At 48.5% G+C, this 26,876-nt stretch overlaps 1 protein-coding gene across 1 annotated transcript in view; it reads left to right on the top strand.

The window, feature by feature from the left end:
• Nucleotides 1–26,876, top strand: part of LOC130480876 (lysosomal acid glucosylceramidase-like) — a 46,975-nt gene that overhangs the window by 17,697 nt on the left and 2,402 nt on the right. Inside the window, exons 4-11 of the mRNA XM_056853496.1 lie at nucleotides 9,240–9,394; nucleotides 13,406–13,597; nucleotides 17,453–17,599; nucleotides 17,712–17,845; nucleotides 20,109–20,281; nucleotides 23,604–23,841; nucleotides 24,614–24,841; nucleotides 24,951–25,114. Of these exons, the coding sequence (XP_056709474.1) occupies nucleotides 9,240–9,394; nucleotides 13,406–13,597; nucleotides 17,453–17,599; nucleotides 17,712–17,845; nucleotides 20,109–20,281; nucleotides 23,604–23,841; nucleotides 24,614–24,841; nucleotides 24,951–25,114 (1,431 nt within the window). The remainder of the gene's footprint in view (nucleotides 1–9,239; nucleotides 9,395–13,405; nucleotides 13,598–17,452; nucleotides 17,600–17,711; nucleotides 17,846–20,108; nucleotides 20,282–23,603; nucleotides 23,842–24,613; nucleotides 24,842–24,950; nucleotides 25,115–26,876) is intronic.

The raw sequence follows: 26,876 nt of genomic DNA on the forward strand, positions 1-26,876 counted from the left end.
CAAGAGATTCTATTTCATGCCCTAAGAATTTATAATCCTTCCCATCCTTTGAGAATCTGTTGGGGATCAGGCGTGCTTTTTCTACCCCCAAGGGAAGAAAGTAAGAACATAAGAAAGGCCATGCTGGATTAGACCAAGGTCCATCATCCAGCAGACTGTTCACACAGTGGCCAAGCAGGTGCCTCTAGGAAGCCCCCAAACAAGACGACTGCAGCAGCACCATCCTGCCTGTGATCCACAGCACCTAATATAATAGGCATGCTCCTCTGATCCTGGAGAGAACTGGTATGCATCATGACTAGTATCCATTTTGACTAGTAGCCTTGAATAGCCATTTCCCCCATGAACATGTCCACTCCCCTCTTAAAGCCTTCCAAGTTGGCAGCCGTCACCACATCCTGGGGCAGGGAGTTCCACCATTTAACTGGGGCAGGGAGTTCCACCATTTATGTGTTGTGTGAAGAAATCCTTCCTTTTATCTGTTTTTAATCTCTCGCCCTCCAGCTTTAGCAGATGACCCCGTGTTCTAATATTATGAGAGAGGGAGAAAAGCTTCTCCCTCTCCACTCTCTTCAAACCATGCATAATTTTATAGACCTCTCTCATGTCTCCCCTTAACTGCCTTCTTTCCAAGCTAAACAGCCCTAAGCGTTTTAACTGCTCCTCATAGGGCAGTTGCTTTAGTCCCCTGATCATTTTGGTTGCTCTTTTCTGCACCTTCTCAAGCTCTGCAATATCCTTTTTTAGGTGTGGTGACCAGAACTGTATACAGTATTCCAAGTGTGGTCTCACCATAGATTTGTCTACAACCAGAATTTTCTCAGGCTTGCTTTTCTGACGACAGCAAAGTTTGTCAGGGTGCCGGAGAGATGTAGCCAGCTCGTCAATCATAGATGCAACTTACTGAATGGAAGAAGGGAGGGCACTTATTTTTTCTCTATATGAATAGCGACAGAAGACTTAAAAAAAAAAGGAAATTCTGGATAGCTAATGGCTGAAACAAACACCAGGTGTTTGCCTAGATTCCTGGTAAAGCTCAATTATGGCAGTTTGAATCAGAACAGCTAGATCTCATCTAAGATAGTAATTTATTTGAAAACATTTAGTAAAGGCCAAAGTCAGTGACGGCTGGCGGATAGTCACTTTCTAGATGTTTCTAGCTGTTTTCCTACGATGTCTGGTGTTGGGAGCCAAATTAAAAGTGAACCATAGCCATCTGTACGGGTCCCCCCCCCCCCCACAAGGTTTGGGATTTGACAGATGGGATTTATGTTCTGCTCCTTCTTTTGAGGAGTTAGACCAGTTGGACACAAAACGTGCTTTTGGAAATGTTTAGGTCAGGTGTCAAACATAAGTCCCCGGGGGCCGGATCTGGCCCCTTGAGAGCTCTTATCCGGCCCGCGAGCCAGCCAAGTGCCCCCCCCCCCCAGTTCTGGGGTGTCAACGATCAAAGACTGTGAAGTAAAAGAAAATACTGTAACAGCGTTATTGTATTCAGCATGTTTGTATTTTAAGTAAAAAATAAAGTAAGAAATAGTATCATTAATTGGCTTTGCCTGTGTCTTCTATAAAGTTTGTATCTCCGGTACCTGGCATTAAAGTTTATGGTATACATGGCCTGTAGGGTTGCCAGGTCCCTCTTTGCCACCGGTGGGAGGTTTGTAGGGGCGGAGCCTGAGGAGGCCGGGGTTTGGGGAGGGACTTGTGCCATAGAGTCCAATTGCCAAAGTGGCCATTTTCTCCAGGGGAACTGATCTCTATCGGCTGGAGATCGGTTGTAATAGCAGGAGATCTCCAGCTAGTGCCTGGAGGTTGCCAACCCTAATGGCCCGGCCAAGTGTCATTTATATCCTATCCAGCCCTCGTAACAAATGAGTTAGACATCCCTGGTTTAGGTGGTTCCTGAAAGAACGAGATTCCTTGAATGCTTTGGGAGCGTTATTTAGAAGCTGAGCAATGAAAGAGACGCTTCATACTAGTGGTTTCTGTTGTCATCTTGATATATTCCCCCCACCCCTTTGTTATCTGCCCTGGTAATTCATATTGCAGAAGATTTATTTTTTTTAAAGAAAGTGTGCACAGAGGTATGATTCAGGCATAATGGGCCCAACAGCGACAGGAGGGATAGGGTGTAGACAGGAATGTTGTTAGACCTAGAAAAGGAAGTGATATGAAAGATATAAAAGAAGGTGTGAACGTTAGCTCATTCCCCAAGGGCCGACGGAGAGGATCGGCGGCGAAGGAACAGAGCAAAGGCCCAGACGGCTACTCAGAAGCAGAGGATAGAAGGGTGGCAGGTGGGTGATGATTAGGGTTGCCAGGTCCCTCTTTGCCGCCAGTGGGAGGTTTTTGGGGTGGAGCCTGAGGAGGGCAGTTTGGGGAGGGACTTCAGTGCCATAGAGTCCAGTTGCCAAAGTGGCCATTTTCTCCAGGGGAACTGATCTCGTTTGGCTGGAGATCAGTTGTAATAGTAGGATATCTCCAGCTAGTGCCTGGAGGTTGGCAACCCTAGTTGCCAGGTCTTGGTTGGGAAATACCTGGAGATTTGGGGGATGGAGCCTGAGGAGGGTGGGGTTTGAGGAAGGGAGGGACTTCACTGGGGTATAATGCCATAGAGGCCATTTTCTAATTCCAGTTGCTGACCGGTTGTAATACCAGGAGATCTCCAGCACCCACCTGGAAAGTTGCATATTATCTTTATTGTTATTATTTACGATTTTAATTTTTGGCGGAAGAAGCCAATTTGTTGGTAAAAATGTGATTGTTAATCCGGAGAACGTTTCCATATATGTCGTGCCTAACTCTATGAAGACATTTATTTTCCATGGAGACGTCTACAACTGAAAGAAAAGAAATAAAAAGTTAAGAATTCCTTTGGGAAACCCTATTTAGACATGGACTCATATTGCACTTACCTTTTGAAGAAGGCTCTTCTTGTATATTTCAAGTCGTTGTTGTATTAGTTGTATATTGTTTGTAATTTGTGATTTACACCGCCATTATTGTGGTTGTTCATTGTCGTTCATTTTTGTTAATGGTAGTTCATTAGTAAAATTGGCTTAGTGGCATTTTCACTAAGCGCTGAGTGAATTTGTGAATCGTATTCTGAGCCCTATACTGGTATTTTTGATGGCCCACCGGGAATGTGGCAACCCTAGTTGATGATCAGAGGTTCAGCTTGAATTTTGCTGGTCCCCAAATCTCCTCTTTTCTTGCCATTTGAGGCGACAGTATACCACCAACTCCTGGCCTCATTCTTGCATCTGAAACAGGAGGAAGATGCGTAGTTAGCGTTAGGTTGTGCTGTATCCAAACGCCGAATGGACGTTCTCCCCCACCTCGAAATATCCAGCATTCGGCCCCCAGAGATCAGCCCCTCAAGAATACCCTGGTGTCTATAGCTGCTAGCTCTGGGTTGGGAAATACCTGGAGATTTTTTTGGGGGTGGGTGGGTGGAGCCTGGGGAGAGCAGGGATTGGGGAGGGGAGGGGCCTCAGCAGGGGACAACGCCATAGAGTCCCCCTTCCAAAGCAGACATTTTCTCCGGGGAAACTGATCTCTGCAGCCTGGAGATCTACTGTAATAGTGGGAGATCTGCAGGTACTACCTGGAGTCTGGCAACCCTATTTTTCATATTTAGATTTCCATGGAGGTATGATTAGGGTTGCCAGATCCCCCTCCGCCACCGGCGGGAGGTTTTGGGGTGGAGCCTGAGGAGGGCGGGGTTTGGGGAGGGGCTTCAAGGCCATAGAGTCCAATGGCCAAAGCAGCCATTTTCTCCAGGGGAACTGATCTCTATCGGCTGGAGATCATTTGTAATAGCAGGAGATCTCCAGCTAGTACCCGGAGGTTGGCAGCCGTAGGTATGATGCATACGTCTGCATTGGCAGGTGGAAATTGCTGAAAAATCGCCTCTCCCTGTGGAAATGCACTTCCGCTGGCAGAAAATGAGCTGCAGATCCAACCCTGTAATAACAATTAAATATTACTGTTGTTCTTGGTAATATTTAGACTTCCTGTTTGGCAAAGGCAGCGTGGCAATTAATAGGAGAGCTTGTCTGGTCTTTTGTTTTGGCTGAAGCCTCGACAGATATTCTTTAAATCTGGCGTCTGCGTGTTTCCTAACACGCAGCTCTATGCAAAGAGTGCAAATCTACATCAGAGTTATGCATTTCCGACAAGAAGCATGTGCTGTTGCGAATTGGCTGCCAAAGGAAAGGAGTGGAAAACCGATATATTACTTTGGTAAACATGGAGCCACACACATCCTTTTAAGATGTGTGGTGTAGTGGTTAAGAGCGGTGGACTCGACTCTGTAGAACCGGGTTTGATTCCCCACTCGTACACTTGAGCGGCGGACTCGAATCTGGTGAACCAGGTTGGTTTCCCCGCTCCTCCACGTGAAGACTGCTGGGTGACCTTGGGCTAGTCACAGTTCTCTCTGAACTCGCTCAGCCCCACTTACCTCACAGGGTGTCTGTTGTGGGGAAGGGAGGGGAAGGTGATTGTAAGCTGGGCTGATTCTTTCTTAAGTGGTGGAGAAAGTCAGCATATAAAAACCAAATTTTCTTCTTCATTCCTCCACAAGAAGCCTGGTGGGTGACCTTGGACCAGTCACAGTTCTCTCTGAACTCTCTTAGCCTCACCTACCTCACAAGGTGTCTGTTGTGGAGAAAGGAAGGGAAGGACATTGTAAACCGCTTTGAGACTCCTTAAAAAAAGATAAAGTCGGCATATAAAAACCAACTCTTCTTCCTCTTCTAAAATGTGTGTTCTCGTGTTATTTTAGTCCTCCAGATCTTGTCTTGGTCCTGCCCTGGGGTTCTGGCTAGCCTTGGAGTGCGGCTCTGGTTATTCAGTAGCGAGGAAGGGACAGCCCTCTGTGTATGCTCCGTGGCATTATGTTGCTGGGAAAGTTCCCTAGAATATTAGCCATTGACCAGTTTGGTGAACTGGGGTTGGGGGGAAGGGCTGTAATTTTTTTTTCACTGGGGGAGGAAGGAGTGCCTGGTCGAAAGGTACCTGCTCAGACTTGATGCGGCAACAAGGGGGTGAACAACACCTGCTTAACACATTTGTGCCTCTGCTAGTCCCGTCAATTCCAAAATTCACCGGGTCTCCCCTTCTTTTGCATTTCAGAACTGTGCTATCTTCAGCTTATGGGAAAGGTAGGGTAATATTTTTTAAATTCTTCTTTGGGCCCCTCACTGTTTAGGTTTCAAGTTTTGGGGATTAGAAAAGAGCAAGAGTCGAGTAGCACCTTAAAGACTACCAGAATTTCTGGCAGGGTAGGAGCTACCGCTCACTTTCTTCAGAAAGCTCCTACCCTGTCTGAAATTGCGTTAATCTTTAAGGTGCTACTGGACTTGTGCGCTTTTCTACTGCTATCGACAGACTAACCCATCGTTTTTTTGGATAGAGCATCAGGCCATTTTAACGTGTAAATTGCGTAAGTTATTGGGCGAGGAGGTGGGTTCAGGTTCCGCACTCTGCCGTGGAAGCTTGCCTTGATGACCTTTGGGCCAGTCGCGCTCCCCAAGCCTAACCCGCCTGACAGAGTTGTTGTGAAGAGAACAGGAAAGGGAGAACCTGGTATTGAGTCTGCAGCTCCTTGAAAGAAGTTCACCTTAATTGATTGATTGATTGATTGACTTTTATCCTGCTCTCTCCTGACAAAAGCTGGGCGTAGAGCAACACATGAAGCTGCCTCATACTAAATCAGTTCCTTGGTCCATCAAATTCAGTATTGTCTACTCAGACCAGCAGTGGCTTTCCAGAGGTCTTTCACATCACCTACTTGCCTAGTCCCTTTAACTGGAGATGCCGGGGATTGAACCTGGGACCTTCTGCATGCCAAGCAGATGCTCTACCACTGAGCCACGGCCCCTCCCCATAACAATAATTCCATAAAAATGTAGGACATACAAAGCAGAAAACCATAAAACCTGGATTTATAATTTATCTAAAAACACTTAAAAGATGGCGCCCTAATAATGCTCCCTACAACATATGCTTTGTGATGGCTAATAGCCAAACCAATGAACTGAATGGTAATGTTTGTTTGTCCATTGAAGAAGAGGAAGAGTTGGTTTTTATATGCTGACTTTCTCTACCACTTAAGGAAGAATCAAACCGGTTTACAATCACCTTCTCTTCCCCTCCCCACAACAGACACCCTGTGAGGTAGGTGGGGCTGAGAGAGCTCAAAGAGAGCTGTGACTAGCCCAAAGTCACCCAGCTGGCTTCATGAGGAGGAGTGGGGAATCAAACCCAGTTCGCCAAATTAGCCTTTGCCGCTCATGTGGAGGAGCGAGGAATCAAACCCGGTTCTCCTCCATTTATTGGGGCAGATTTGAGCCCAGAAGCACATTAAGATTTCCAGGGTATGAGCTTTCAAGAGCCAAAGCTCCCTTCGTCAGATATAGGGTTGCCAGGTCCCTCTTTGCCACCGGCGGGAGGTTTTGGGGGTGGAGCCTGAGGAAGGTGGGGTTTGGGGAGGGGAGGGACTTCAGTGCCATAGAGTCCAGTTGCCAAAGCGGTCATTTTCTCCAGGGGAACTGATCTCTATTGGCTGGAAGTCAGTTGTAATAGCAGGAGATCTCCAGCTATTACTTGGAGGTTTGCAACCCTGGTCAGATACAAGTAGGAGCAGAGATTCTTGAGTCCTTATATCCTCTTCCCTCCTTCTGCCTGGAATCTGTCTTTGGTGTGAGCAGACTACGAGTTGAGAAGGGTTTAGGGGAAATTGGGGAGGAAGAAGTTGGTAAATGTGGCAGGGCTCATGGACTGAACTTGTAGATGTCTCTGTTTGGACGGGGGACGAAGATTGCCTGGAGGAAATGTCCTCGGACACCGTTTCCACACTTCCGGATCTCAGATATGCGTAGGATACAGGGTGCCTTGGGTTGCAGCGGAGAAGAATCCAGCACCAACACATTCTGGCCTTCAGCTGAGTCACGAGTAATGCTATGCCGAACAATACAATTGCTTCATTGTCCGGCAGTAGCGTGCACACTTTGCGTGCCCAGGGAGGCAGGCTTCATCCCTGCCTCTCCGCTCTTGGCCTTCCTGACGTCAGCGAAAACTGTCTGTTCTGGAGGGGGTTTGGTAAACTGATTCCCTGATCTATTTTTAATGTTGTCATTTATTCCGTATTTTACTTTTGGGGTCACTCCTGCTGCTGTCTCATCAGGGCTTTTAAGTGTAAGGATCATAGGGGTCTTAAGTGTAAGGATGTGTCGCTGGCAACCAAGATCAAGTTAATTCATGCCATTGTATTTCCTATTACTATGGATGGGTGTGAAAGCTGGACAGTGAGGAAAGCCGATAGGAAGAAAGTAGATTCCTTTGAAATGTGGTGTTGGCGGAGAGTTTTACGGATACTGTGGACTGCCAAAAATCAAATCGGTGGGTTATAGATCACATCAAGCCAGCACTGACCCTAGAAGCTAAAATGACTAAACTGTGGCTGTCGTACTTTGGTCACATTATGTGAAGACAAGAGTCACAGGAAAACACAATCATGCTAGGAAAAGTTGAGGGCAGCAGGAAAAGAGGAAGACCCAACAAGAGATGGATTGACTCTATAAAGAAAGCCACAGCCCTCAATTTGTGACACCTGAGCAAGGCTGTTAAAGAGAGGCTGTTTTGGAGGACGTTGATTCATAGGGTCGCCATGAGTCGGAAGGGACTTGACGGCACTTAACACACACCCCTTGCTGCTGTTTTATTGCTGACTTTATAACCAATTGCTGGTAGTTGCTCTTGTTTTCAGATTTTGGTTTGTATATTGTAGTCTTTTTTGAAAAACGGGTTTAACTTTTACTGTTCTCCATTCACTGCCTTGAATACTGTTTCAGTAAACAGGTGGGGCCCTGGCTGGGACAGCCCAGCCTAGCTGATCTCTTCCGATCTCAGAAGCTAAGCAGGGTTGAGACTGGCAAGTATTTGGATGGGAGACCTCCATGGAATACCAGGGGCGTGATGCAGAGGCAGGCAATGGCAAACCCCCTCCAAACGTCTCTTGCCTTGAAAACCCTACGGGGTCGCCATAAGTCAGCTGTGACCTAAAGGCAAAAAAAGAAGATCAAATCAAGCCTGAACTGTCCCTAGAAATTAAAATGACTAAACTGGGGCTATCATGCTTTGGTGACATTATGAGACGACAAGTCAGTGGAAAAGACAACGCTAGGAAAAGTTGAAGGCAGCAGGAGAAGAGGAAGATCCAAGATGAGATGGATTGACTCTATAAAGGAAGCCACGGCCCTCAGTTTACAGGACCTGAGTGGTACTGTTGTTTTGAAGGACATGTAATCGTAGGGTCACCATGAGTCGGAAGCAATTTGATGGCACTTAACACACACACACACACACACAAATAATTTTTTTAAAAGGTTTAGTCTCAGGTATTGCTTGGCCAATGAAGCATTCATTTGGTGGAGAAAGGGTGCGCGCTTTTCTCCCCCAAATCAAGTGGGCACACCACGCAGAAGGCTGCCTGTATTCTTTGTGTGGTTCTCTCCCCTCCCCCAAAAAAGAGTGGTCCGCTGAGACCGTTGTCACTTTCACATAGGAGGTGGTGACGGTCAAGTCATGGCCTTCCTTTTTGGGATTTGCCAACATTCCCCAACTGGAGAGACTTGTGTACATAAGAACATAAGAAAGGCCAGGCTGGATCAGACCAAGGCCCATCAAGTCCAGCAGGCTGTTCACATAGTGGCCAACCAGGTGCCTCTAGGAAGCCCACAAACAAGACGACTGCAGCTGCATTTATCCTGCCTCTGTTCCACAGCACCTAAGATATTCGGCATGCTCCTCTGATACTAGAGAGAATAGGTATGCATCATGACTAGTAGCCATTTTGACTAGTAGCCATGGATAACTCTCTTGTCCATGAACATGTCCACTCCCCTCTTCAAGCCTTCCAAGTTGGCAGCCATCACCACATCCTGGGGCAGGGAGTTCCACCATTTAACTATGCGTTGGGTGAAGAAATACTTCCTTTTATCAGTTTTGAATCTCTCACCCTCCAGCTTCAGCAGATGACCCCAGCATTCTGGTCTTATGAGAGAGGGAGAAAAGCTTCTCCCTGTCAGCTCTCTCCAAACCATGCATAATTTTACAGACCTCTGTCATGTCTCCCCTTAGCCGCCTTCTTTCTAAGCCAAAGAGCCCTGTTTTAACCATTCCCCATAGGGCAGTTGTTCTGATCTAGTGTAACGATTCTCTTTCTCCCGCAGGGGCAAAGATCAGGTTTGGCCTCCCTCCTCCCCTCCCCGGTCTTTGGAATTCAGCGCCGACCCCGAGAGAGCCCCTCGTGAGACGATGTGGTCCAGGCGAGCCAGCGCGTTGGGCTGCTGGTTCCTCTTGCTCCAGATGGCGCATGGAGCGACAGGTGAGGACAGCGTGTGTGGCGGACATCCGTGGACGAGCATGTCGACATGGTGGTGAAAGAACCGGGCTGAGGCAGGGGGATAGTGGAAGGGGGAGGAAGCCAGTGAGGGTTTGGGAGTAGGGTTGCCAACCTCCAGGTCCTAGCTGGAGATCTCCTGCTAGTACAACCGATCTTCTGCCAATAGAGATCAGTCCCCCTGGAGAAAATGGCCGCGTTTGGCCATTGGAGTCTATGGCATTGAAGTCCCTCCCCTCCCCAAGCCCCACCCTCCTGAGGCTCCGCCCCAAAAATCTCCCGCCGGTGGCGAAGAGGGACCTGGCAACCCTATTTGGGAGCGGTGCATGTCAAAGAGATCTCGAGATTGTCATCTTATCACAAGCCAAGTGCAAGCCGGCAGCTGCCAAGAAAAAAAGGCAGTTGTGATTTGGGGGCGGCATTTTTGGGTGCAGACTAATTAGAGGAGATTCAGAGGAGAGCAACGAAGAGGGTTGGTGGTCTGGAACTGGAAACCATGAAGGTAGTTGAAGGTACTGGGTATGCTTAGCCTGGAGAAGAGAAGAATTGGAGGTGGGGGAGAGAGACATGAATGTGTTCTTCAAATATCTGGGCTGCTCCATGGAAGATAGGGAGATACCTCTGTGTTCTGTGTTGGGAAATACCTGGAGATTTTGAGGGTGGAGTCTGGGGGAAGGACCTCAGCAGAGTATAATGCTGTAGAGTCCACCCTCCAAAGCGGCCATTTTCTCCAGGGGAACTGATCTCTATCGGCTGGAGATCGGTTGGAATAGCAGGAGATCTCCAGCTAGTACCTGGAGGTTAAACCACAAAAATAAAGCACTCCCGTGCTAATACCGTAAGGTTTGGAATTCAGCACAGAGACACTAGTACAAAGTAGACAAAATATTATTGTGTTTAAACATGCAATAAAGCAAAGTGCAATGATACATACAGGAAACACATGCAATTATATACAAATGTATATAATTCTTTTTTGATGCAGTCTTTATGCAATGGGATTTCCTTGTGTCGTAGGAAAATTCATAAAAAAGTCCATAAGGTACTTCTTAGCTGCTAGACTTGGGAGTATCTGACGGGAACCAGCTGACTGATTATATGATACATGATACATTTTGTAAAATTGAATTGAATTGGGGCTGAAGAAATATTCTTCAAACGGCCGTCCCCCCATCTACTGTTATCCTATGAAGATTTGAATATTTATAGAAGTACCTTATGGACTTTTTTATTAATTTTCCTACAACTACACAAGGAAATCTCATTGCATAAAGACTGCATCAAAAAAGAACTGTACATTTGTATATAATTGCATGTGTTTCCTGTATGTATCATTGCACTTTGCTTTATTGCATGTTTAAACACAATAATATTTTGTCTACTTTGCACTAGTGCTGAATTCCAGTACCTGGAGGTTGGCAACCCTACTTGATAGAGAGTTCCGCCAGGGCCAGAGCTGAAAAAGCCCCGGTCGAGGGCAGTCAGGTGCATAGGGTTGCCAGCTCCGGGTTGGGAAATACCTGGTGATTTTGGGGGCGGAGCCTGAGGAGAGCAGGGCTTGGAGAGGGGAGGGACTTCAAAGCCATAGAGTCCAATTGCCAAAGCGGCCATTTTCTCCAGCTGAACTGATCTCTGTCGGCTGGAGATTAGTTGTAATAGCAGGAGATCTCCAGCTAGTCCCTGGAGGTTCTCAAATAGCAAAGAACCTACGCTGAGAACAACGAGCTCGAACCCAAACGGTCTCGAGTTTCATTCAAATATTAAGCAAAAAGAATTCAAATATCCAACACAAGAGCAAATACAAATGTCAAAAATTACAAGCATAAATCAGATCAGTCCCAACCGGGTTCTAAAGTTCTACAAACATGAAATCAAAGCAAACCCAACCGGGTTTTTTTTTAGGGTTCACACTAAACAGAAACCGGAGCAAGGTCAATTTCAATGTTTCAGAAATCAAACCGATCCCAACCGGGTTTTAAAGTTCATTCAGAAACTGGAGCAAAGTCAGTATTCACCGTAACGGTGAGTACCTGGAGGCTGGCAACCCTAGCCGACAGGCCGTCTAGAAGTCAGGTGAACTAATGCTTGTGAAGGTTTTTCTAGGGCTGCATTGCTATTTTTGGTCCCTAGCCTGTGGCTGAGTCGGGCAGCTTCCTGACACCGAGGCTACTCTGTACGTCTCCTCTGCTCTCGAGCGGCCTTGTGATGACGGATCTGCCCCTCAGCTGGGCTCCAGGACCTGTAAATCGGGTTTTGCCTCTTTACGCCATAGTCAGCAGGTTTTGACCCATTTAGAAATCCCCCAGGCGTGGTGCTTTGGGCCTCTTTTCTACCCACGGGAGTCTTTTGGTTGTTCTTGATGACTTCACTTCCTATCAACAGCATTCCCACCCCCCACCCCCTCGGGTGTTTCCCCCCACCCCACCCCACCTTGCTTTGCTTCCAGTCCTTCCCAGTGCGGTTGTGGCTTTCCTGGTGAAGCAGTAAATCGCCCACAAGCCTGTCTGCCACCTCTGGGGAATCTTGTGCCAATTTTAGGTTGTGTAAGGATTGCATCTCCCTTAAAGGCATTTACAGTGGAAATATGACGCTTCCTCTTTTGCTTCCTTCGGTTCCCTTCCTGTGACACAAATCTCTAGGGCCAAAACCAGTGTGGTGTAGTGGTTAAGAGTGGTGGTTTGGAGCGGCGGACTCTAATCTGGAGAACCAGGTTTGTTTCCCCACTCCACCACATGAAGCCAGCTGGGTGACCTTGGGCTAGACAACTCTCTCAGCCCCACCTACCTCACAGGGTGTCTGTTGCGTGGAGGGGAAGGGACGGTGATTGTAAGCCGGTTTGATTCTTCCTTAAGTGGCAGAGAAAGTCGGCATATAAAAACCAACTCTTCCTCTTCCTCCTCTTCTTCCTCCTCTTCTTCCTCTTCCTCCTCCTCTTCTTCCTCACATGACTTCAGCAATCAGTGAGCTGAACTGGGGCAAACTTATAAGCAACCTGTGGAGTTGTCTGAGTATGTTTACCCCAGTGGGGCATATAGGCAGATGTGCGGGGGACAGTGGTGAACATTTTATTAAAAGAAAGCTTCCTGATTAATTGGACAGGAGGGCACATTTTTGAGTGGGTCCAAAGGTTTTTCTAACCAATTGATAAGACTAAAAGATCGCAGCTCTATAAACCCCCGATCGCCTATGGCGAGTGAGAATTCTCGGCAGGCAACCTCATGGGATGCCTGTACAGAAATTGATCTTTTGAGCATACCAGTGACTAAAAATCAGGTTTTAGGGGGATGGGTAGGCTAGTAACTTCTGTTGGGTCATCTTAGTCTTAGTGAGAAAGAAGGGGCGGGGGAGAAAACAATTTCTCTTAAGTTCTTTTAAAATCTTGTTAAAAATTATAGGAAGACAGTTATATCAGTGTTGAAATCTTTTTCTTAAATCTAGCTTGAAATTTCCTTAAAAGGTAGAGAAAGTCAACATATAAAAAACTCTTCTTCTTCCTCCATCCTCTTCCTCCTCCTCCAACCTAGGAGAGCAGCTGCCATTCAGAGTAAGGCCACTTCTTGTAGGCTCCTGAGTCAGTGGTAAATGTTTTGCATTGCCGGGGTCCCAGGTTCAATCTCTCCCCCCATGCTTAAGAGCTTCATGCAGTAGGGCTAAGAAGGTTCTCAGCCCGAGACCGTGGAGCGGCTGAGTAGACAGTAATGAGCTAGAGCAGTGGCTCCCAAACCTTTTGGGCCATCTTCCCCTCGGTTCCACAAACTGAACCCCAGCCCCCCCTACCCTATCCAACAGCACAGTTGAAGTGGCCCACCTCTAGCACCCCCCACTGCCCCTTTGCCTCTTAGTACCCCCCTAGGTAATCCCACCCCCAGGGGGTGGTACTACCCACTTTGGGAACCACTGAGCTAGATGAAGGCTGCCGCATAGGTACACAACGCTTCAGCCTCGGCTTGTGGCGTAATCGGATATCTCTCCTCTGCGCTGTCTCTTCCCACCAAGGTGGATGCCCCTGCAACCCGAAGTATTTTGGCCGCGACTCCATGGTGTGCGTGTGTAACAGCACCTACTGCGACACCCACGACCCCGTCTCCCTCCCACCTGTCGGTTTCTTCATCAAGTACGAGAGCAGCAAGAGTGGAAAGCGGCTGGTGCAGAGCCAAGGAATGTTTCACAACAGGACGTACATGCCAGGTACCTACTTTTGCCGTGAAGTGGTGTGTATGAGCAACCTGACCCACATCCAAAATTCAGGCCAAGTCATAAGAAAGGCCGTGCTGGATTCTGTCATTCCATGAAAAACCTCTTACCTGGCTATGCCCATGAAGCCTCATAACTGGGGGCGGGGGGGAGTCAGTGGGGTACAGTGGCACAGGGCTGTCCCTGGAGCCGTTGTAGATTATGCTGCCAAAGAGAAGAATCTTCTTATAATCGCCCTCCTACTTTCCATCCCAGATTTTGGGGGCCTTCCGTCAAGGCAGCAGCTTAAATAGCCCAGCTTAGCCTGGGCTCGCCAGAGCTTGGGAGCTAAGCAGGATGGGCCTTGGTCAGTACTTGGATGGGAGACCACCAAGGAAGACAGGGGTTGCTATGCGGAGGAAGGCAACTGCAAACCAACTTGATGGTATATTAAGAACATAAGAAAGGCCCTGCTGGATCAGACCAAGGTCCATCGAGTCCAGCAGTCTGTTCACCCAGTGGCCAACCAGGTGCCTCCAGGAAGCCCCCAAACAAGATGACTGCATCAGCATTTATCTTGCCTGGGTTCCAAAGGCACCTAATATAATAGAATCATCGAGTTGGAAGGGGCCTCCATGGTCATCTAGTCCAGGGGCGGGGAACCTTTTTTCACCCAAGGGCCATTTGGATATTTATAACATAATTCGCGGGCCATAAAAAATTGTCAACTTGAAAATTAGCCAACATAAGAACATAAGAAAGGCCCTACTGGATCACACCAAGGCCCATCAAGTCCAGCAGTCTGTTCACACAGTGGCCAACCAGGTGCCTCTAGGAAGCCACAACAAGATGACTGCAGCAGCACCTAATATAATAGGCATGCTCCTCTGATACTGGAGAGAATAGGTATACTAGAGAGAATAGGTATTCTCCGTGGCCCGGGTGGGAAAGGGTTAACACAGTTTCTTGGGCAGTCCTAGCAGCTCCATAGCTAACGACTCTTCTGCAAGGAGGGGAAAAAGGTTCCTTTTCATGGCAAAACAAACTCACATCTGCCTTGAATAGAAGCTATTCCTGTCCAAGGGAGGGGGCAGATTGCCAATCTTAGATCCTTCTGAGCTAGAGATCTGCCAGGACCCACGAAGGGCCAGACCAAATGATTTTGCGGGCCTTAAATGGCCCCCGGGCCTGACGTTCCCCACCCCTGATCTAGTCCAACCCCCTGCAGAATGCAGGAAATTCACAACTATCTCCCCCGCACACACACATCCAATGACCCCTACTCTGTGCCCAGAAGATGGCAAAAAACAAAACAAAACAAACAAAAAAACCAGTCCAGGATCCCTGGCCAGTCTGGCCTGCAGGAAAATTGCTTCCTGACCCCAAGGTGGCATTCGGCAGTACTCTGGGCATTCAAGAAAGGGCCATGAGAGCCAAGCACTGATGCAACCCTTCCTGCCCTCCCTCTCATGATCTGCCTAAGTTCACAGAATCAGCATTGCTGACAGATGGCTGTCTAGCTTCTCCTTAAAACCCTCCAAGGAAGGAGAGCCCACCACCTCCCGAGGAAGTCTGTTCCACTGAGGAACATAAAAACATAAGAACAGCCATGTTGGATTAGACCAAGGCTTATCAAGTCCAGCAGTCTACTCACACAGTGGCCAACCAGGGGCCCACAAACAGCAGCATGATCCTGCCTGGGTTCCACAGCACCTAATATCATAGGTGTGCTCCTCTGACACCTGAGAACAGGGATGCATCATGACTAGTATTCATTTGGATTAGTAGCCATGGACAGCCCTCCATGAACATATCCACTCCCTTCTTAAAGCCTTCCAAGTTGGCAGCCATCACCACATCCTGGGGCAGGGAGTTCCACAGTTTAACTATGCGCAGCCCCTTAAAGACTTACAGAGTTATTTGGGTGTGGGGCTCCCACACCGAAATTTCTAGCTGAAATTTGTAATCGCTTGCTTGGAAAAACGAATCTGCATTACTTGTAGTTGGTTTGTTTATTTAATGACTCTGGGAAGTATTATGAGTTGGGCAAGGATTACAAATCGAGCATAATTTCTCTGAGAAAGCTAGCTTGGGAGGCAAAGATGAGATTCAGCATGTACGCAAATGTGGTTTCAGTGTCAAATGTATTTTGAGCCCTGATCCCGGCCATGAAGGGCCTCAAAGTGTAAAGAGATACGAGTTGGGGTGCAGGTCGCAAGTTACAGTCTTGCATGTTTGGTTATATTTTTTCACCTCATTTGTTAACCCAAACTTGATGCCCAAGTCTCAGGGTGCTTTCCCACATCCTGAATAACGCACTTCCAATCACTTTCAATGCATAGTTAAATTGTGGAACTCCCTGCCCCAGGATGTGGTGATGGCTGCTAACTTGGAAGGCTTTAAGAGGGGAGTGGACAGGTTCATGGAGGAGAGCGGTATTCATGGCTACTAGTCAAAATGGCTACTAGTCATGATGCATCCCTATTCTCTCCAGGTTCAGTGGAGCATGCCAAATATATTAGGTGCTGCGGAACACAGACAGGATGGTGCTGCGGCAGTCGTCTTGTTTGTGGGCTTCCTAGAGGCACCTGGTTGGCCACTGTGTGAACAGACTGCTGGACTGGATGGGCCTTGGTCTGATCCAGCACGGCTTTTCTTATATTCTTATGTTCACTTTGCAGCTGGATTTTACTGTGTGAAATGGCAAAATCCACTTGCAAGCAATTGTTAAAGTGCATTGAAAGTGAATTGTGAGTGCACTATTTTAAATAATTTTATTAAGATTAGCAATAATACAATAAACAACATTAAAAACAAACTTCTTTCCAAACAAACATCAATGTGTGAAAGCGCCCCCAGTTACAAAAAATTGTTTGGGTTGGGGGGGTCTCCGTGCTTGGCCTGGACACGACAGGAGGGACGTTTGGCTGCCCTCTTGGCTGCCTCTGCTGATTTTCTGGACCGTTAGAAAACAGGCTTAAGGTAACCTCATTCTGATGCCTATCGTGATGACTTTTTATTGAAGTAAGATATGAATCTGATAATTATGCTCTTTCTCTGTATAAATTCCTTAAGCAAGTGTAGGGAATCTTCCAAGGAAAGCCACAGGTAGAAGAGCCAAAGATTGCTTTGGACAACCGAGTTTTTGGAGAATGTAGAAGGGAGACAGGGAGTGGTAGTTTCAGTTCAGCATTGTTGGAATTATTTATGTCCTGTCTGTCAGCCCAAAAGGCATGTTAGTAAAAGAGACAAAGCAGTAGGCAGAGAGGTGGCTATATGTGTGTACAACAGAGATAGAAGAGACTCATATATAATAAAGTTGGACATTTGACAGGTGTAGTAGTTAAGAGCGGCAGACTCTAATGTGGAGAACCGGGTTTGATTCCCCACTCCTCCACATGAAGCCTGCTGGGTGACCTTGGGCTAGTCACCGTTCTCTCAGAACTCTCTCAGTCCCACCCCCAGGCTGGGTCAAGGTCGGCATCACATTCCTCCAAATCACTCTCTAAGGGTTTTTTTTTTGTCTGAAGCATGCATAACCCAAGCTCCAGAGGCAGCTAGCTCAAGAACACTCTGAAGACCCCTGCTGGGTTTTTATATGCCAACTTTCTCTACCACTTAAGGGAGACTCAAACCGGCTTACAATCACCTTCTCTTCCCCTCCCTGTGAGGTAGGTGGGACTGAGAGAGCTCTAAGAGAGCTGTGACTAGTCCAAGGTCACCCAGCAGGCTTCATGTGGAGGAGCGGGGAATCAAACCTGGTTCTCCAGATCAGAGTCCGCTACTCCAAACCACCGCTCTAAACCAACTATCTCACAAGTTTCTAGCTTGATATTGTATGATCCCCTTTCCCGTTCCTTCTCCATTCAGATATTGTCCTGGTTCTGGACACAACGCAGCGGTACCAGAGAGTGAAGGGGTTTGGCGGTTCCGTCACTGACGCGGCCTCCATAAACATCCTCTCCCTAACGCCGGACACCCAGAACAATTTGCTCCGTTCCTACTTCGCAGAGGACGGTGAATGCTGGGGAAGCGAAGGGTGGGGGCAGGACGACGACTCGGGGGTGTAAGGCTATAGGCAGCCTGTACCTTTTCCTCATTATCCTGCCCTCCCCGCGCGCTTTTGCAGGGATCGAGTACAACATGATACGGGTGCCCATGGCCAGCTGCGACTTTTCCACGCGGGTGTACACGTACGATGACTGGCCTTATGACTACGAGCTGAAAAACTTCAGCTTGGTGGAGGAGGACATCAAGATGAAAGTGAGTATTGTGTTCAGTTTAGGGCACCATAATTGAAGAAGGATGTAGACAAGCTGTGTCCAGAGGAGGGCAATGAAGATGGCGAGGGGTCTGGAGACCAAGTCCTATGAGGAAAGGTTGAAGGAGCTGGGTATGTTTAGCCTGTCACCCTTTATGCGGGTTTTATGGATCTTAAGGGAGCTTTTGATACCATCCCGAGGGAGAGGCTATGGTTGAAACTATCACATTCTTCAATGGATACGAGGTTACTATGGCTTATTCAGCAATTTCATACTGTCCTCACAACTCAGGTTCGCTGTGGCAACCAAGGAGAACTAACCGAGCCCTTTGAACTGGTCAAGGGAGTTAGACAAGGTTGCCTCCTTGCTCCTCTCTTGTTTAATCTATACCTGAATGATATGGCAACCAATTTCTCAGAGTTTTGCCACCCCCCAAAGCTTGCAAGTCATCCCACTCCAATTCTACTCTATGCTGACGATGCAGTTCTCCTGTCCCGCACAAGAATTGGTTTGAAAAGATCTTTGCAAACTTTTTCTGAGTACTGCTCTAGGGAAGGTCTTAAAATAAACCATCATAAATCTAAGATTATGATCTTCACTAAGAGAAGAAAAATGCCTCTTTTTCGCTGGGTATTAGATGGCTTTGGGGTTGACCAAGTCAAGGAGTTTGTTTACCTTGGCATTCTGTTTTCCCATAACCTAAATTGGAATGCCCATCAAAAAGCAGTGTCCAACAAAATTAAACATGGGGTTAGTGCTCTTGTCAACTTTTTTCACACCAAAGGTGGCAAATATATTCCAGGGGCTATTCAGGTTTTTAACCTGAAAATTACCCCAATTATCCTCTTTGGTGTTGCCATCTGGATTACAGTCACCAATGAATCTATAGATCGTCCACTGCTTCAGTTCTTACGAAAACTCCTAAATGCCCCTCGATGTGTTGCTGGCGTTACTCTTCGTTCCGAGTTTGGCCAAATGTCACTTGAAGCTAGGGCGTGGTTGGCCGCCTTTAAACTACACCTTAAACTGTGCTTTAGCACTGAGGGGTTTCTAGCTTCTCTGAAGCATGACCCTTTTAAATCCTCATGGCAAAAAATCTTAGATGAGAAACTGTCATTGTTGGGCTTCTCGCAGGACATGTTATTAGATCTTGGGAAAACTGAAGCTTTTACCAAAATTAAAAAGCACATTAAAGAGCTCGATTATAACAGCACTACTTTTCGTGCTCATCGCGTCTGTTCATCCCAGTACTTCGGAATACCCCCTCCACGTGGTCTGCCTGCCTATACATATTATCTGGCAACTCCTCGTCTCTGTAGAGCTTTTTGCTTGGCTAGATTAAATGCTAACCCTTCTATGGTAATGCAGGGCAGAATTCTGAATATACCATACTCAGACAGGATCTGCCCTTGCTCTTCTGGCTCTATTGACTCATTAGCCCATGCCCTTTTGGAATGCCGCTTTTACGAGGAACTTCGATCGCACTATATTTCCCCCCTTTTAATATACAAATCCAATGCCTCTGTGACTGACATATTGCCTTTTTTACTAAGCGATAGGGACCCCAAGGCTACATTGTCAGTGGCAAGATTTGTTTCAGTCCTTATATCCCTCCAACACTACATATATGCTGCTCAAGATCAATTGATCAAGGTAGGTGGGGCTGAGAGAATGTGACAGAGCCTCACTGGAACAGGCTTCCTCGTGAGAGGGCATGCTCTCCTTCTTTGGAGGTTTTTAAGCAGAGGCTAGATGGCCATCTACCAGCAATGCTGATTCTGTGAACTTGGGCAGATTGATGAGAGGGAGGGCAGGAAGGGTTGCGTCAGTGTTTGGCTCTCATGGCCCTTTCTTACATGCCCAGGGAAATGCCAATCGATCGCCACTTTGGGGTCAGGAAGGAATTTTCCTCCAGACCAGTCTGGTCATGGATCCTGGAGGGTTTTTTTAGCCATCTTCTGGGCATGGAGTAGGGGTCACTGGGGGTTTCCTGCATTGTGCAGGAGGTTGGACTAGGTGACCTTAGTGGTCCCTTCCAACTCTATGATTCTATGATCATCCTGACGCTGGTGGCCAATTTTGAGGCTCCCAGCTTTATTTTCTGATGCATGCCATGGATAAATTGATCCATTATTATTATTATTATAGACTGATACTAGCCGCTTGGCAAGGCAAGCCTCAGACGGCCAAGTTCTGGATCCTCTTGATCCTGGCTCTGTTTGGGCACTGCGTCCCTCATCCGTTTTTGTTCCGTTTCCCCATAGATCCCCATTATCCATCGTGCCAAAGCCATGTCTAAGAAACCCATCTCCATGATAGCCAGCCCGTGGACTTCCCCAGTGTGGATGAAAACCAACAAAGACTGGGCTGGGAAAGGGTCTCTGACAGGGGAGGCAGGTGACAAAGTTCACAAGACGTGGGCCAACTATTTTATCAGGTAAATGGACTGGGGGGGAGGGGCGCAGTCTTTCCCGTGGACACCAGGCTGGGGCTGGGGGCAGGATTTTTGTCCAGGGAACCTGTGGGGCGGTGGCGAGGGGGAGTTAACCTTCCCCTCTTCTTACCAGCATGGTGTGGTGGTTAAGAGCGGTGGTTTGGAACAGTGAAGTCTGATCTGGAGAACCGAGTTTGATTCCCCACTCCTCCACATGAAGCCAGCTGGGTGACCTTGGGCTAGTCACAGCTCTCTTAGAGCTCTCCCATCCCCAACTATCTCACAGGGTACCTGTTGTGGGGAGGGGAAGGTGATTGTAAGCTGGTTTGATTCCTCCTTAAGTGGTAGAGAAAGTCGGCATATAAAAACCAACTCCTCTTCCTCCTCTTCCTCCCCCCCTCCCAGCACACTGGCCCCAATTTGAATCAGGGTTCCCACGACTACTGTTTGCAATAAAATTACATGTCAGGATAATTTGGTGATGAAACCCAATGCCATGTGAAGTTTGGCTCGGTTTGGGGGGGGTCTACAGGCCAGGGTTCCAGACCCTAGTGCTTTACATTAGCCCTGAACTCGCTCATGATAATTTTAATCCTCACAGTGATGCTGTGCAACAGGCAAGCCCAGGAGGAGGCAACCTTTGAGGGCCCAAGATCTGAGAAACAATGCTCTGTCTGCCCATGAATATGTTGGTGTGCCAGCAAAATGGAAAGCAGACAAGGGTTGTACTTGGCCAGACACGTTTGGAGGCCCCCCATGGTACTGCCCACATTTCAGAGATTTGGGTCAGATGTGGCTGGTGGCTCTGTAGGGCCGCAGGACGACAACGTGCATAAGCTGCGCCCGTCGCCTCTTCCCGCATCCTTGGGTCCAGCAGTGCTGCCAGCGGCTTGGCTGTTTGGGCAGCATTGCGGCCCTGGGTGCCAAGCAGAATGGGTCCCGTGTGCTGGTGTGGGGCAGCCTGCTGAGGCTTCCTCAGATGAGGAGGACCTTGAAGCAGCAGGCAGTGGAAAGGAGGGACAGCAGCAGGCTGAGCAGTCACAGACAGGTGAGCCCTCCCCCACGTCTACAACCGCCCAGTGCAGGGGACTCACCTGTGTCAGAGGACCAGCTGCAGACAGTGTCACCAGAGAGCCCCCCCCGAAGCCATTGGTGCAGAGGCGTCAAAGGTTCAGAGCACTCCTACGCAAACATAGAAGGAGTGCTAGACTGCAAGCCCAGCAAAGAGCACTCCCTGCTGACAATAATGAGGCTAATGAGCTGCATCCAGCAGGGAATGCTGTGTCAGAGGAACAAGCAACAGCTGATTCACCCTAGGCTTATTTAAGCAGGCACTTGCATCCAGGCCAGTGTGGGAACAACTTGTGCCACCACCCTGTACTAACAGCAACCATACCTGTTTCTGAGAGCTATGTTCCTATGACCCTAGATTGAACTCTGACTAGTCTCTTGGACTACGTTTACTACTTGAGACCAAACTCTGCAGGTAACCTGGCTTTGACTTCGGGTTGCTCTTGATCCTGCCTCCCTGCCTGGGGCTCTGGGAGTAGGCATGCATGCCTAAGGGTTGCTTACCCCTGGGTTGGATTGGGAGCAAGAACGGCCCAGCTCCACCCAATGAGCTTGATGACCAAGGGAGGATTCAAACCCAGGTCTTCTTGCTCCTACCCCACTCAGCGACAAACAAATCCCTGTTTAGGGGTTAGATGTAAGAGCAAAGGCAGAAGAAAAGGGGGAAGGACTCCAAAGGCGATGAGAAAATGGGAAGGCTGAGTAGAGATTTTAAGAACATAAGAAAGGCCATGCTGGATCAGACCAAGGCCCATCCAGTCCAGCAGTCTGTTCACACAGAGGCCAACCAGGGGCCTTTAGGAAGCCCACAAGCAAAACGACTGCAGAAGCGTTATCCAGCCTGTGTTCCACAGCACCTAATATAACAGGCATTCTCCTCTGATCCTGGAGAGAATAGGGATGCATCATGACTAGTATCCATTTTGACCAGTCGTCGTGAATAGCCCTCTCCTCCAGGAACATGTCCACTCCCCTCTTAAAGCCTTCCCAGTTGGCAGCCATCACCACATCCTGGGGCAGGGAGTTCCACAATTTAACTATGTGTTGTGTGAAGAAATACTTCCTTTTATCTGTTTTGAATCGCTCACCCTCCAACTTCGGCAGATGACCCCCGTGTTCTAGTATTTTGGGAGAGGGAGAAAAGTTTCTCCCTGCCCACTCTCTCCGTACCATGCATCATTTTATAGACCTCTATCATGTCTCCCCTCAGCCGCCTTCTTTCCAAGCTAAACAGCCCTAAGCGTCTTAACTGCTCCTCATAGGACAGTTGCTCTAGTCCCCTAATCATTTTGGTTGCTCTTTTCTCCACCTTTTCTTTTTTAAAAGACTTTCAAGAGATTTGTTTTTAAACCGCCGGGAGGAGTGATGTGGCCTGGTGGAAGGTGGCCAGTGAGGGTGCCAAGTGTCAGCAAGAGGGAAACGTCCGCGTAGTGAGAAGGCAAATAGGAAAAGAGAAAGAAAGGAATATAAATACGAGGAGGAGAAGGGGCCAAGGGTGAAGAGTTTTTAAACAAAAAAAGTAGTAATTTAGACATGGAAGTCATGAAAAGGCATATGAGAAGTGAGTAAAACGAGGTAAAAAGGTACAGGTAAAGGTCCCCTGTGCCAGCACCGGGTCATTCCTGACCCATGGGGTGATGTCACATCCCAATGTTTCCAAGGCAGACTTTGTTCACAGGGTGGTTTGCCGGTGCCTTCCCCAGTCGTCTCCCCTTTACCCCCAGCAAGCTGGGTCCTCATTTCACCTACCTTGGAAGGATGGAAGGCTGACTCAACCTTGAGCTGGCTACCTGAAACCGACGTCCGTCGGGATCGAACTGAGGTTGTGAGCAGAGCTTTTGACTGCAGTACTGCAGCTTAACACTCTGTGCCACGGGGTACAGGGAAGTAATTTTCCCCTATTAATATGAGGTACGGGGAAGTGATTTTCCTCCAGGACAGACTGGGTTGTTGTTGTTTTTTGCCATCTTCTGGGCATGGAGTAGGGGTCACTGGGGGAGTGGGGAATAAGGTAGTTGTGAATTTCCTGCATTTGTGCAGAGGGTTGGACTAGATGACCCTGGAGGTCCCTTCCAACTCTATGATTCTATGAAGACAGTTAAACGAGTGGCAGAGTTAAGAACAAAGTAGAGGGAGGTGAATCAGAAAGAATAGGATTACGACTATGAAGGCAGGGAGGTGAGACGGTGTCTTTGCCGTAGGAGAGCCCCTCCCCAAAAGACACATTGACTCCCTCCTTTCCCCCTCTCCCTAGATTTCTCGACGAGTATGCCAAGCGCAAGCTGACCTTCTGGGCGGTAACGGCCGAGAACGAGCCTACCTCCGGCTTGCTTGTCAGTTATCCCTTCCAGTGCTTGGGGTTCACCCCTGAACAGCAGCGGGACTTCATCGCCCTTGACCTGGGCCCCGCCCTGGCGAACAGCTCTCACAAGGATATCCGCCTCATCATATTGGACGACAACCGAGTGAATCTGCCTCACTGGGCGAAGGTGGTGAGTTATGCTGCAGGTTGTCTGGTTTGGGAGCTGTTTGTCCGCAGCCGTACTGCAGGAACGAGGGAAGGGCGTCGGGAAGCAGTTTCCTGAACACTCACTTTGAAAAGAAGACCGACGACAAAGAGGCAAGAGCTGGTGTGGTGTAGTGGTTAAAGAGCAGTGGTTTTGAGCGGTGGACTCTGATCTGGAGAACTGGGTTTGAGTCCCCATTCCTACACATGAGCGGCGGAGGCTAATCTTGTGAACTGGATTTGTTTCCCCGCTCCTACACGAAGCCAGCTGGGTGACCTTGGGCTAGTCACAGTTCTCTCAGCCCCGTGGCGCAGAGTAGTAAGCTGCAGTACTGCAGTCCCAGCTCTGCTCACTACCTGAGTTCGATCCCGACGGAAGTTGGTTTCAGGCAGCCGGCTCAAGGTTGACTCAGCCTTCCGTCCTTCCGAGGTCGGTCAAATGAGTACCCAACTTGCTGGGGGTAAAGGGAAGACGACTGGGGAAGGCACTGGCAAACCACTCGGTAAACAGAGTCTACCTAGTAAATGTTGGGCTATGACATCAGCCCATGGGTCAGGAATGACCCAGTGCTTGCACAGGGGATCTTGACCTTTACCTTTTACAGCCCCACCTACCTCACAGGGTGTCTGTGGTGGGGAGGGGAAGGGAATGAGATTGTAAGCCAGTTTGAGTCTCCCTTAAATGGTAGACAAAGTTGGCCTAGAAAAACCCAACTCTCGTTTAAGCATTTTGGCGCCCCCTTTCTTTTTTTGCCCAGGTGCTGAGCGAGGATAGCGAGGCTCACCGCTACATCCATGGAATCGGTATTCACTGGTACCTGGACTTAATCGCTCCCATCACCGACACCCTGGACATCACCATTAAGCTTTTCCCCGACTACTTCCTTCTCTCCACCGAGGCCTGTTGCGGCTCGCAGTTCTGGGAGAGGGACGTAGTCCTCGGAAGCTGGGACCGGGGCAACCAGTACAGCCGGAGCATCCTGGCGGTACGAGTCATGGCGGGGGAAGAGAGGGGGAAACGGCCCTGCCGGCGGCCTGCTGCTCACTTCCTCCTTTTTAATCCTGGCCTCTTTCGCCCCCTCCCCCTTCCCGTAGAACCTTAACCACAATGTCATAGGCTGGATCGACTGGAACCTGGCCCTGGACTTGGAAGGGGGCCCCAACTGGGTCAAAAACTACGTGGACAGCCCAATCATTGTCGATGTGGCCAGCGACACTTTCTACAAGCAGCCCATGTTCTACCACATGGCACACTTTAGGTGAGGCGGGACTACGCTGGTGGAGTTTTTGCTGCAGTGTCTGAGTACCAGGAGACAAGGCGGAGATGAGTAATATGTGTGTTTTCGTGTGAAGTGCCATTAAGTTGCTTCCAGCCTATGGCGACACTATGAATTAATGTCCTCCAAAACTTCCTATTCTATAGGATAACCATCTTCAAGTACTTGAAGGGCTGTCATATAGAGGATGGTGTCGAGTTGTTTTCTGTTGCCCCAGAAGGTCGGACCAGAACCAACGGGCTGAAATTAAATCAAAAGAGTTTCCATCTAGACCAGGGGTCCTCAAACATTTTTAACAGGGGGCCAGTTCACTGTCCCTCAAACACTGTTGGGGGCCGGAGGCTCTGCCACTGAGCCACGGCCCCTCCCCAAACACATGAATTCAAACTCGCATGTGAGCACGCACAGACCCAGGATGGGAATAGGACACTTTGCCTGGGTGGAGAAAGAGAGAAAGAGAAAAAGAGTCTTTGCCAGTGACTCCTGACATCTCATAATGTGAGCAAAGTACGACAGCCTCAGTTCAGTCATTTTACCTTCAGGTGAGAGTTCAGACTTGATTTGATCTAGAGCCAACTGGCTTGTTTGTTTGGCGGTCCTCAGTATCTGTAAAACTCTCCTCCAACACCACTTTTCAATGGAATCTACTTTCTTCCTGTCAGCTTTCTTCATTGTCCAACACCCATGTATATAAATGGGGAACACCGTGGCATGAATTAACTTGATCTTGGTCACTGGCGACACATCATTACACTTAAGAATCTTTTCCATGGTTGCCCTTCTCAGTCTCAGTCTACTTCTGAAGCGCCATCAAGCCACTTCCAAACTATGGCGACCCTGTGAATTAATGTCCTCCAAAACGTCCTATTGTTAGTAGCCTTACTCAGATCTTGCAGACTGAGGGCCGTCGCTGGTGTGGTGTAGTGGTTAAGAGCGGTGGTTTGGAACGGTGGACTCTGATCTGGAGAACTCAGTTTGATTCCCCACTCCTCCACATGAGTGGCAGCTGGGTGACTGTGGGCAAGTCACAGCTCTCTCAGCCCCACTCACCTCACAGGGTGCCTGTTGTGGGGAGGGGAAGGGAAGGAGCTTGTAAGCCGGTTTGATTCTCCCTTAAGTGGTAGAGAAAGTTGGCATATAAAAACCAACTCTTCTTCCCCTTCCTTCTCTTCCTCCACTTCCTCTTTCTCCACTGGTTAAAAGCAGTGGTTTGGAGCAGTGGACTTTGATCGGGAGAACTGGCTTTGATTCCCCACTCCTCCACGTGAGCGGTGGAGGCTAATCTGGTGAACCAGGTTGGTTTTCCCACTCCTCCACATGAAACCAGCTGGGTGACCTTGAGCTAGTCACAGCTCTCCTCCTCCTCCTCCTTCTTCTGTAGGCTCAAAGACAAAGTTGCTTTTCTGCAGTGTTGGTAACATGCCCCGTGGTGCAGAGTGGTAAAACTGCAGTACTGCAGTCCAAGCTCTGCTCATGACCTGAGTTCGATCCCGACGGAAGTCGGTTTCAGGTAGCCGGCTCAAGGTTGACTCAGCCTTCCATCCTTCCGAGGTCGGTAAAATGAGGACCCAGCTTGCTGGGGGTAAAGGGAAGATGACTGGGGAAGGCACTGGCAAACCACCCCGTAAACAAAGTCTGCCTAGTAAACGTCGGGATGCAACGTTATCCCATGGGTCAGTAATGACCCGGTGCTTGCACAGGGGACCTTTACCTTACCTAACATGATGGGGAGGGGGGTGCAAAC

The sequence above is a fragment of the Euleptes europaea genome, chromosome 7, assembly GCF_029931775.1.
Source record: "Euleptes europaea isolate rEulEur1 chromosome 7, rEulEur1.hap1, whole genome shotgun sequence".
Taxonomy (NCBI): domain Eukaryota; kingdom Metazoa; phylum Chordata; class Lepidosauria; order Squamata; family Sphaerodactylidae; genus Euleptes; species Euleptes europaea.